Raw genomic sequence first — 12862 nt, 5'->3', positions numbered from 1 at the left:
ATTCCTGCATCGCCAAGCGAAATATTTTAGAAATTATGGTTGTAGAAAATGAAACAGAACTCTTGTTTTTTTCAGGTTTGAGCAATATGTTATTTGTGGAACTAATACCGATTTAATTTCTTGATTTATGCCTGTTTGCTCTGGATCATATGGCTGTCCAGTACCTTATGAAGTAAAATCTCGTGAGATTGTGTACACAGGCACATATATCTTTTTTTCCTCCAGAGTACCCTTTAAATCCTAAATCAAGGTCTCAGAGAATGCTGGTCATTAAAAAAGGCAGTACAAAAGAACTGCGGATATCTGGATTCCCAGTAGTGGGAAATCTTCACTCACAGCCAGTAAGAAATGGAACTGGCACAAGTGTTTATAAAGGATTAGTCCCCAAACCTGTCACTCCATCTGCAAAGGTGAGTATTGGATACCAGTGTTAGAAAAAACATGCCTAGAAAAATCATGCTGTAATTCTGAATGTGCTTATTTCATTCCTGAGAATACTGTTCCTAGATTATCATCAATGATTATCATCATTGCAAAATGCCACACACCCCAAAAATAAATAGAAACAACTTTTTTGCATTTTCTTTTTAAATTATTATTTAGTCTCTCTTTGGTTCTCATTTACCACTTTAGAGAAGTGCAACAGATATAAAAGTGAGAGTAAAAACGGTGTTTTTAACTTACAGAATAGCAGTACCTTTTCTATATATGATTTTAACAGAACAAAATTAGTCGTAGAGAGGTACAGACAGCATAATACTACCTTCAGAATTTATCCCAGTTATATACTTATAATAACTTACTGGTGTCATTTTGGTCTCTTTCCAACTGCAACTTTCCATGTGCATAATCACAGAATATTCTGAGTTGGAATCAAGTCCAGCTCTTAAGTGAATGGTACATATGGACTACAAACCCATGACCCTAGCATTATTACCACTAGGCTCTAACCAACTGAGTTATTCTCACTGGCTTCATCTCTATTTTTTATGTTTCAGGAAATTTTCTGTGCTCTTGTGAGAGCATATAAAGGATTAGTTGTTAACTCTGTAACATACTGCATCTAAAATAATACTTTCACCTGTTGAAGTCACATATTTCATTTTCAGTACCTCAGATATGAAGATCTTAATTGTTTTGAAATTTTAGTTTTTATAGAAACAGCATGAACAGTATTTATGAGCAGATGAATTGCTCATAAACAGCCTCTTTTCCACAAGAAAACAGATGTTTGCACTACATTAAGGTTGCAGTTTCAATTTGCTTTTGCTTAATCATTTTTCTGAAGATTCTTGAAAAGAATCCTTCTGTAGTTAATGACTCTTTACATCTCTGTTTATATCTCTGTCTAGCCCACACAGTGGAAAAGCCAAGCAAAAGAAAATAAGCTTGGGAATGTGTTTCCTCATGAATCTGCATATGGTGTTGGCAATTTCAGTCCTTTCAAATCAACTGTCAAGGCATTTGCTGTAACACAAAATTCAGTTAAAGAGGTAAAGCAGTGGCTGTAGTTAAATCTATACAATATTTAATTTGTTTAAATGAGGATGGTCAGTAAATTTTATGCAGAATTGTACTAAATATGCTTTTTTTTAAACTTAACATGTGAGAAAGATGGAAGACACATCACCTGCCTTAAAGTACTGCACAGTTTCCTTTGTAGGTTTGTTTTGGAATAAAAACCCTCATTAGGAAATACAGCTTGATACATTTAAACTTCAGAACTGCTAAAGGTATGACATGTTTCAGAAGGCCCACTGTTCATTAGTAGTGCTCCATAAACCTCTATCTCTGGATTTACATCTACAAACTGTATATATCAAAATACAGATCTTCCCTCTGCTTTTGACTGAATATATGTGAAACCCAAAACAACAAATTCCTGTGTCTTTCATTAAAAATTTTCTAAATGAAAACATTTCTAACATTCTTTTTTTTTCTGACTTCCTTCACTAGTGTAATCGGTCAAATTCTTCATCCCCTGTTGATAAATCTGGTCAGCCTCGTTTAACAAAACTGACAAGAATGCGGAATGATAAGAAGAGTGAATTTTTGAAAGCATTGAAAAGAGATAGAGTGAAAGAGGAACATGAAGATGAAAATCATCATGGGCAAGAGAAGGTAATTTTTTTCATACTTACTGTAAACCCTGTAAGTTTCAGATAAACTATAAACTACTTTTTATTTTGCTGTAAATAGCTGCTAAGTAATGGTCTTGGATCTCTAAATGAAGGAGAGAAATTACCTTTTGATGAACTTAAAAACACTGTTTCAAGTACTATTCCTTCAGTGCTGCTTTGTAGTTTCTTTTTGTCTTTTGTCAGTATGTGTTAGTGCATGTTCATGACTTGGGTACTTGTGTATCTTTACCAACAATAAAAAGGGTAGATTAAGATTAGGCTTGGTAAACTAATCAAACCTTAGATGAATTTATGTTGGAAAACACCTTTAAGAATGAGTCCAGCCATTAACTCAGTACTGTCAAGTCTGCAAGTAAACCATGTATTCAAGTGCTATATATGTGTGTTTTTTTAAATACCTCCAGAGATGGTGACTTAGCTACTTCCCTGGGCAGCCCATTCCAGTGCTTGACTAACCTTCCTGTGAAGAAAGTGTTTCTGGTGTCTAAACTGAATCACCCCTGACACAACTTGAGGCCATTTCTTGTGTCCTATCATAGGGTTAGCCAACCCCCACCTGACCACAGTCTCCTTTCAGGCAGTTGTGGAGAGTGATAAAGTCACCCCTTGAGCCTCCTTTTCTCCAGACTAAACACCCCCAGCTTCCTCAGCTGCTCCTCACAGCACTTGTGCTCCAGAGCCTGCCCCAGCTCCCCTGCCCTTCTCTGGACTCACTCCAGCCCCTCAGTGTCTTTCCTGCAGTCAGGGCCCAGAACTGGACACAGCACTCCAGGTGTGGCCTCACCAGTGCCCAGGACAGGGGGACAATCCCTGCCCTGCTCCTGCTGGCCACACTATTGCTGAGCCAGGCCAGGATGCCATTGGCCTTCTTGGCCAGCTGGGCACAGCCTGGCTCATGTTCAGCTGCTGCCACCAGCACCCCCAGGTCCTTTCCAGCCACTCTGCCCCAGCCTGTGGCACTGCCTGGGGTTATTGTGACCCAAGGGCAGGAGCCAGCACTGGGCCTTGTTGAACCTCACACCATTGGCCTCAGCCCATTGATCCAGCCTGCCCAGATCCCTCTGAAGAGACTTCCTGCCCTCCAGCAGATCAGAATTCCCTCTGATTTTTCTGTCACCTGTAAACTGACTGAGGTGCACTTGTTAATGATGAGTTCGGCGGGAGAAAATGCAGCACTCAATATGAATGATCAGCAAGTCTCATTTATTGGTAACTCTAAAAACACTTATATAGCATCAATAATTAGGCTCATACATAGTGCAAAAGCAAGCTCATTATTGGATATTTCATTTAAGGTCAACTCCACCTAATTCCACATTCCTGTGGTCGCTCATCTATGCTGAATTCACATTCTTCTGATCACAGCATCCTGTTCTCAGTTAACAGTTATCACTAAGGTCTTCCTGACTTTGCAACATCTCACACTAACTGTACGCTATTGTCTAATTCTTTCTCAGCTAACTGCTGCATGGGAACATGACCTTTGCTCTCTAGCCATTCCTCTATATGTTAAATCATAGATAAACATATTAAACAGAACTTCCCCCAGTACTGAGCCCAGGGGAACCCCACCCAAGACCAGCCACCAGCTGAATATAACTCCACTCACCACCACTCTCTGGGCTCAGCCATCCAGACAGTTTTTACCCAGTGAGGAGTGCAGCTGTCCAAGTCATGGGCTGCCAGCTTCTGCAGGAGAATTCTCTGGGAAACTGTCAAAGAAAGGCTTTACTGAAGTGCAAACAGAAAACATCCACAGCCTTTTCTTCATTCACTAAGCAGGTCCCCTGGACATAGAAGGAGATCAGGTTGGCCAAGCAGGACCTATCTTTCCCAAGACATGCTGGCTGGGCCTGATCCCCTGGTTGTCCTGCATGTACCTTGTGATTGTACTCACAGTGGTTTGCCCTATGACATTCCTTGGTGCCATGGCCAGTCTGACAGGCCTGAAGTTCCGTGGAATATTTTTCCAACCCTTTTTGCAAATGGGCATCACATTTGTGAACCTCCAGTTGCCTGGGGCTTCTGGTAATCCAGGACTGCTGGTAAATGATGGAGAGTGACTCAGTGAACTGGCAGCTCCCTCTGTACTCTTGTGTGAATCCCACCTGGCCCAAACAGACCTGTGGAGGGCAGTGTTTCATACCTTGGCTGCTAGTTATCCTACAAAACTGAAAAGTTTGTTCTGCTTCTCAAACCATTTATTTTCTAATTAGTGTTCAGGTAGACAGAGGTTCTCTATTATTGGTCTAATCATAGAAGCAATAGCTCAGTATATGCACAAACCACTGGCTTTTACTAATTGAGAACTCAAAGGCCTGTAATGGCTGTGTATAATAGGCATCAGGTTTCTTTCAGTCTGAATTGATTTATGCAGTGCTTGATTGATACTAGAGAATATTTGTGTTAAATGCAACCAAAAACCAACAAGTTAGCATACATAGTCCAAGTGAAGATAAGTATTTTATTATTCGGAATGAGGTGATTACAGGCCTGTTTGCTGGTGAGTGGTTTAAAATATCTTACTGAAACAAAAAATCCCATAATTTTAAATCAGCCAGATAAACAAATTATTTTGAGGAAGAGATATTAGGGTTCTGAGATATTAAAAGGAAACAGTGCCAGCATACATTGCTCATAAAAGTGAGATTGACTTTTTTGATCTTGATCCTATTTCAGGCAAAATGCTATTTTTTGTAATGGGACTATATGACTTCGCTGTATGTGTTAGCTAAAAAAGGCCTGCATCTTTTCATTAGGTATTCTGTGACTGAGTGCCCTGAGATGGATACTGGGGGTAGTTTTGTTCATGTGTTGAGGAAATACACAAAGATTTTGATTTAAGATCAGAAAGATGTTAGGAACCATATAGAGATTCAGAATTACAAAATAATGGGGCAAATTATACTCAGCAGCTGAATCACATTTGCAAGAGGCTGTTTTGCCCTGTGTATTAGAATTGCTGAATAAATTTATAAATTTTTATTGATATTATGTGATGTATCCTTCAGGCATATAATGTAACAGCTCATTGTATGTTTACTGGGATATGTATTCTTAACAATATCTTGCTGACTATTCTAAAATTTCTGAAAGCAGAGAACAAGTGAGTGGGAGGGAAATGATGATGGTTTTGATCCTGTGCTCTGAAGTATGATTTCTCAAAGGTGTAGAAGATAGCATGATTTTCTCCTGCTATGGGTAACACTATTATATGCCCAGTTTAGGGATTTTGTTGTTGAAAAGGTGTCAGCTAGATAATGATTGTACTCTTCTTTGTTTTGGCAGTTGGTAAGACTTCTGAGTCTATTTGGCGCATTCATAAATAAGAATTACAGGTTGCTGAATGAGTAGAGTAGGAAGGAATATGTCATGTTTGTAGGCTAAAGACATTTTAATCTTTGAGTGACACTCAAAAGTCTGCTTTCCAAATAAATTTTCTTCATGGTTTGTATTTCATGGCTAGTAATTTACAGTTGCAGTTCACAACAGCCTGAGGAACGGGGGTTGGGTGCATGTGTGTAAGTGAGCTTGTCTGAATTTAAAGAGCAGTATGCAGTCTTTATAAGAGTTCATGACAGAGAATTTGCTGTTTAAGATATGAGTGTTGTGATTTGTCCCTTGGACTACATAAACTTGAGAACTCATATACTTTCAGACTTCTACTGACACATACAGTTCCGATATTTAATTTGGAACATTAAAAATTCAACAGCCTGTTGTTTCTGTACGTATGAGGGACAACTGAAGTATGTTTGAATTCTAAGATATGTGTGAAACTTCGCATAAAAAAATTAAGGGAAAAGCATGTGAATTGCTTTCTGCATTACTGAATTAGTGTATCTTAGGAATTCTGTAGTATGCAGGTACTGCAAGTGCCAGAAGGGTGAACAGAATTACCCATGAGGTACAGTTTCTCAATTTAAACTTAATTTAAGCTAAACAGAACCACTGAATTGCAGCACTTCTGGATATTTACTTGTGAATGGAATTCACTTTTACATTTTGTAATGTAAAACTGTTTTTGTATTTAGGATGATGAGTCCTTCAACTTGCATAACGGCAACAGTCCTCATCGTGAGAGAGATATAAACCGAAACTTTGAAAATGAGATTCTGCAGGAGAATGGCAATGCTTCAATTACACCTCAGCAGATCATTCAGTCTTCAGCCTTCCCTCAGGCAAATGTTCTTTCAAGCTCACTTGAGGCAGAGCATAGGTATGTACTTTATATAACATAAAAAATGTTCCTTCATGGTAACTGAGCATGTTCATAAATTCTTCGGAAGAATTCTAAAAACGTACTTCTTAGTTCAGAAGTCAGAATCTGAAAACTGAGAACACAACATGTTTGAGTAATGTCAGATTTATCTTTTAAACATTTTACTAATTTAACATGAGATATATTTTTTTCTTAAACCTGTGTAATGACTTACATCCAATTTTTAGTAAAGTAAGTTTATTTCTTAATAAAGAGTATAGTAAATTACATAGTGTCTTCATCCCTCTGATTTTGGTCTAAGTCTCTGGGAGGAGCAATGTGTGTAATTGCTGCTTGTAGTGATAATACTTTAAATGATGCATCTTATATAAAACTCCAGTGGGTTTTTTGTCATTATTAAAGTAGTTAATAATTTTTATAGCTGACTTGTTGACACTATTAGTGATATCACAAGACAGTCTACTGGAAGGTGAGAAACTAATTTCATGAAAAGGACTGAAACAATTCTATTAGCCCAGTAAAGCAACTGCAGTAGGAGTTGGTAGATATGAGAATGATACTGCTGGAAAATCACAACCTAGTCTGGAAATGAGCTAGTCATGAGCTCTGTCAGATTTGAATGGTTTCTGGCAGCTACAGAATTGCAGTGACAGATTAGACAGTTTTTTGTTTGTTTGTTTTTGTTTGTTTGTTTGTGATAGTCTATACACTGGTCTAGACAACTCTGCATTTTGTAGTGCCTGTAAAAGAAACTTTGATTTCCTCTTACTCCTCATGATATGAAAGCACCCTGCTCTGTTCCCCTTTTCCCACCATTGGCTTTGGAAACAGCTTTGGCCTGGTCTTGTAGTAGCAGCATCACTGCCATAAGTGACACCATGTGGGATGAGTTCTGTCAGTAGAGTGTTGTGGATGGGGCCAGGCTCCTCAGGAGGCATGGGTGGCAGGAGAGGTGGGGGAGTGGTGTATCTAATGGATGGGGTGGAGTATATGGAGTTTACGGATGGTGATGGATGGTTAAGGGCGCTGGGTAAGGATTAAGGAGCAAACAAAAAAAGCAGATGTCATTGTTGGATTCCACTGTAGGCCACCCACCTAGGACGATGACACTGACTGTCCTTTATGCAACTAAGGAACACCTCTAAATCAACTGCTACTGTCCTGCTGGGGGCTTTCAACTTGCCAGATATTAACTTGGAATACCATGGCTATGTGAAGACTAAAAAAATGCTGCTTGCCATTGTAGGGAGAAAATCTGTGACTTTCAGAAAGAATGTTCTTCATCCAGACAACAGTTGGGCATTTGAACAGGATTCCCAGGGAAGTGATCATAACACCAAGCCTGATAGAGTTCAGGAAGTGTTTGGGCAGCATTCTCAGTCACAGGGTATGATCCTTGGGGTTGTTCTATGCAGGACCAGGAGTTGGGTGCCATGTTCATTGTGGGTCTCTTCCAGCTCTGGATATTCTGTGAGTCTGCGAAATCTTTGGCCACTAGAGGCTCACGATTTTTTCACCAGAAGATGGGAGTCAAATCTAACTCTTAGTTTTTCAGTTCACTTGTTAGGATTTCTAGGCAAATGTTTGTTTTGTGATATCCCAGAGAGGCTGTGTGTCCATACTGCCCTAGCCCTTTGGCTGTGAGCTCAGCATGGCTGTGGACAGATGTTATGGTTAGCCTTTTTGTAATTCATATTTTGTATTGTATTTTGGGTCACCACCTTAGTTCTCAGGTTACCTTTGTATACCTAGTAACAGTATTGGCACATTTGGTACAAAAGGGCTTCCTTCCTGCTGGGGAACTTGCCAACATGCAGCAATCAATCCTGTTGGTGTTAAGTTTTCTAATCCAAAGTAATTTTTTTTATATAGCTCACACTTTTAACCATTCTAGAATGGTGTCAATTTAAAGGGACAGTGGTGCTGCTAACATTACAGAATGTTGCTTTGAAGTTAGTTAGCCATTACCCTAAATTTTACTTACATTAACAGGAGCTCTGTAACTATTTACTTCACTGAATGCAGTGTTAACGTGTGAGCTTGCTTGCAGTAAAACTTTTGAACTCAGCTATCACTGAACTGCATTTGGCTTTGTGTTTTTCTCTACAGTGTATTCTCTTAGAGTTTTGGACGACTTGCATGTATTTTTACTGCATCCTGATGATTTGATTGCTCCTGCCTGTTAGGCTTTCCAGTTTGGTCCAAATGCAATAGGGGATACAGTTTCCAGTTCTGTTCTGATTTTACTTTTTAAGCTGAACAGTGCTTTTCTCCTTCTACAATTCCAAGCTATTGCTGTGGTTCTAAAAACAGTCATTGGTGGCTTTGGTTACCTGCAAATTTGCCCAGGGATATAGAGGTTTTTGTGGGGAGGGTTGTGTTGAAGGGCATTTTTGGATTATGTGTGCCTAAATGAAGTGCCTGCTATCTGGTATCAGCTGTGACTTTATCTTCCCTATTTTAGTATATTCACTGTTTCTTAGCTCTTCAGTGTTAACTCTGGCATACATTTTAGAAACCTCTTTATTTTTGTGAAATAGCTTTAGTCTGCTTTAACATTTAAGGTCAAAAGATACCTGGTTTGCCTGAAGAAGGTGCTAATCCTTCTGGCAAAAACTTTGCAGCAACCAAACTTAATGACTTCACTGTTAAATGTCACAGTGTCTTCACCCTCAGATAACCCCTGTTTTCACAGCATCTTCAGATGTAAAACTACTTTCGTCCTGCTCAGGTACTGCCATCCTTCTTTCGGAACTAGCCAAAACATGCTAATTATTGCATCTTTGTGTATCTCAAGCTTAGTTATGACAGGAGTCTTTCTTCTCCTCATTTCTTCCCCTTATCCCCAAATTCACTCCTATCTGTTTGAACTGAAATACCAACATGTGCTATTGGCTGAGACTCAATTGTGAAGAAGCCTGACACAGCTCTTGACATGAGCATATGGTATAAAAAAAATCATATGAGACTATTGCATCCTGCATTGGTTTCCATCAAGGGAGACCACCACTATTCCTCATGCTTTGCTCTGCTTTGTTATTCGGGAAAACCTGCAGAGTCCCTCAATGTGTCTTTTTCTCTTCATACTGTTCTCAGGGGAGTACATTACTGCTTCACTAACAGTTATGAGTTAAGAAAATGCATTCTTACTGTTCTGACACAGATTGCTTGCCTTAGAATGAAGTTTTCACCACATATAGTGGTAGAATAGGGTCATCTTTGAGGGACCTGAGAACTCTGCTTCTGTGCTTTACATACCTTTTACTAGACTTTGAACTCATATTTTTGTAAGTGTTTAAAAAAAAAATGCAGGCTGATAAATCAATCCATTTTTACATGTCTAAAGACATGTGTATAGACAGAACTTGAAATGTCTGAGTGTGTGTAGCAAATTCTTTAATGTTGTCCTTCTAAATTTAAAGGTTGTTAAAGGAAATGGGCTGGCAGGAAGACAGTGAAAATGATGAAACATGCGCTCCGCTAACTGAGGATGAGATGAGGGAATTCCAAGTCATTAGTGAACAGGTAAGACTAGGTTAATTTTCCATTATATACTTGTTGTTGGTTACCCTAGATGCTTGCATTTGAGGAGGATCTACAGTAATTTTGATTATTAGGGACGTTGCTGTTCCACTATCTTTTCAGTACTGTGCTTTTGGAAGTATATTTGTTTCAAAAAAATAGGATACCAATGCTGACTGTAGCTCAGGCCTATTTACAAAGTATCAAGGGAAGGGTAGGGGATACTTCTGAGCAGTTTCGGTATTGGTGGTGGTGGAAGTTCACAGGCTTTCAACCTCCTCAGCTTAGCCTAAGGAAAGAGAGTCTTTCAAGGTTTTATGCAGTTTCCTTGCTACTCTGAGAGCTGCATTTTCTTTTTTGGGTATTGAGAGACATTTAATTTACTAGTACAACAACAACAAAGTATGAAAAGGCAATCTAGAGTAGATTTTTAAAAAAATTATTTAATTTAATTTTTTTTTTTTGTAAATTAGGCGTGTTAAGTGTACCTGGTAGGGTCAGTGAGAAGGAGTCAGAAAGGAGAATAGTGTGTGTTGCTAAATCTGAACATTTGGTATTTCCATGTCTAGCCACACACATACTGAGTAGAGCACTTGGAATATTAAACTTTCAAGTTCTTGTCTTAGTGCACCCCTTCAGCATTATATTGAAAATGCAATAATTCCTTTCTTTTTTGCAGAATCAGCTGTTTCCTTTCTCTTCTTTGACAATCCAATTGCTGAGATACCCATTCCTCTCTGCAGCATCTCTTCTGAGCCCCTTCCCTATTGCCCTTCTTAGCACAGGTGTTTGCAGCACTGTGGGAAAGGGGACTGGATTGCAGGGAGAGACCATTTGGGAGAAGCTGGGGCAAGATGTGTGGGGACATGGGTGAGAGCAGGGTGAACTCTTGTTGACTGCAGGAGTTCAGCACAACTGGAGACATTGGAATACAGGTGGCTGGCCAGAAGTGAAGGCTTGCAGGGGAATTATCATTTGTGTGTACATATGAAAAGTTGTGGATCCAGCGTAGCCCAGAGGTGAAGATGCAAGGAGTGTTGAACTGCAAAAAGATTGTTGTGTTTGGCACTTTCTTTCTCTAAATGTGTCATGTTTTCACATTTCAGTTACAAAAAAATGGCCTTCGGAAAAACGGCATTTTGAAAAATGGCTTCATCTGTAATTTTAAATTTAGCCCCTGGAAAAACAGCACTTTCAAGCCTGCTCTGGAGAATGAGGATTCTGAGACAAGCAGCAGTGATACATCCGATGATGATGATGTGTGAAGACTTTTGTAACACCTGTAGAAGCCCATTTGTTCTGGTGAAGATTTGGGGATGTTTTGTCCAAAAAAACAATAATTAATTTATGTAGTAACATACCCACTACAGGAAGAATGACAGGACTTTTCTCTGAAGGAAGCAAGGAATGTTTTGTTGGGTGTGTTGAAAATCACTATAATTTCTCTGTAAACGAATGGTGTAGAATGAGGCCTTGGGTTGACCCAGCATTGACTTCCATCATTGAAGCATTTCTGACTAGCAGTGTGACAATGTTACAAATCAGACTTTCTCAATAATAAAAGCAAAGAATTGTGTAATGTCTTGCAAAGCTTCTGTCTTAAAATGTCTAAGGAAAAAAAAGGCAACTTGACACAGTGTTTTGCTTGCCAAGTGATTTCTTTCTTACAGTGGAAATCAACAAGTCCGCTTTGTACGCAAAAAGGGCAATGTAGCATGTTGGATAAAATGAGCAAAGTGCACTAAAACTCTTTTCCTTAACTGAGCTGTTGAACTGTTTTACAAATAACTGCTCTTTAGCTGTTTGTACTGTTGTCGTTGTTATTAATGACAAAAGACAAAATGTTAGAGTTCCAAATTTCTAGAACTAACTTTTAAATTGAAAGCTTTAAGGGGTGTACCAAGACCCTTATTCTCACAATGACTTGTGGGAAAATAAGCAGTTTGATTTTACTTTTCAACATGCAGAAAAAATCATTACACTGACTGGATTTGTCCACTACATGGGAAATAAACTGATTTACAGAGTATTGTCTCAGTGCATAGCATCATGGGTATTGTTTTTAAACTGCTAAGTTTGTTTGCTTTTATATTACATGTACTCTGTCAGCAATGCAGTTGTGCATTTCAGAACAAGGTAAAAGTACTTTCATCACCAAATCTTGCTTTTATAGCAGCAGAAGTATATGTGTGCAATAACTACCTGTTTTGCTTACTCTGTGTCAGACTTCTTTATGATCTTTATAACCTATATTGTATTATTTATAGCTTTATTTGGTTTATTTTAGTTCTTTAAATGTTTTCCACAGTTGTACAAGCTGTGTAGCATTAATTCATAAGTACAACTGCTCTTGGGGATGTCACATATGTTTCTAATATAGCATAGATAGACACTTCCCTGTCAAGATGTTTTTGAATTCTACTACTTATACTATTTACAGTTTAGAACCTGAAGCAAAAATATTTATAAAGTTGAGATTCTGTCCATATTTCTTTAGGAAAATACTCTTTTTATAAGGTGGCATTACTTTTGGGCCAAAGTTGCTATGTTTCTCTTTTTTATTGTTAATTTAAATAGATATTTCTTTTCAAGAGGTCAGTTTTTGTATTAGAAGAGGCTTGCAAATGTTGCTGTAGTTAATTTTGGCATGGTGTATTGAAGTACTAAATTTTAAATCTCAATTTAAGAGGATAAAAATGTTCCTTTTTTAAAAAGAAAACTGCCATATCTGTAATGATGTTTTTCCTACCTGCATGCTTTATACACCTTTCTCCTTTCTCTCTCCTGAATTTTTTTTACAGACTTTGACATATGGGTGTAGTTTGTTCACTTCATGGTTTTCACATACTATCAACAGGATCTTCTGCCTATCCTAATTATGTAGTGATATGTAGATGCACTATTTTAATACTAAGTGAAAATGGTTTTGCCTTGGCATTTCTCAAAGTGGTGTGTAGGCTTTCCCCCCTTATTTACT

The 12862-nt window shown here is 38.4% G+C and overlaps 1 protein-coding gene across 21 annotated transcripts in view; it reads left to right on the top strand.

Moving 5' to 3' along the window:
- Positions 1 to 11912, top strand: part of GPBP1 (GC-rich promoter binding protein 1) — a 36371-nt gene extending 24459 nt beyond the window's left edge. For 12 of the 21 annotated variants that reach the window (XM_086868308.1, XM_023944575.2, XM_086868310.1 and 9 more), the window contains 6 exons: positions 226 to 410; positions 1353 to 1493; positions 1957 to 2121; positions 6176 to 6360; positions 9786 to 9888; positions 10992 to 11912. In XM_086868308.1, coding sequence (XP_086724434.1) covers positions 226 to 410; positions 1353 to 1493; positions 1957 to 2121; positions 6176 to 6360; positions 9786 to 9888; positions 10992 to 11150 — 938 coding nt within the window. In that variant the 3' untranslated portion in view covers positions 11151 to 11912. Of the gene's footprint in view, positions 1 to 225; positions 411 to 1352; positions 1494 to 1956; positions 2122 to 6175; positions 6361 to 7609; positions 9889 to 10991 lie in introns of all 21 variants that reach the window. The other 9 variants (XM_086868316.1, XM_086868318.1, XM_086868313.1 and 6 more) reach the window with 3 other exon arrangements.
- Positions 11913 to 12862: the final 950 nt, after the last annotated feature.

Source organism: Cyanistes caeruleus, chromosome Z (assembly GCF_971803275.1).
Source record: "Cyanistes caeruleus chromosome Z, bCyaCae1.hap1.1, whole genome shotgun sequence".
NCBI lineage: Eukaryota > Metazoa > Chordata > Aves > Passeriformes > Paridae > Cyanistes > Cyanistes caeruleus.
Note: the sequence above shows the minus strand (reverse complement) of the source record. Positions and strands in the feature narration are given on the sequence as shown.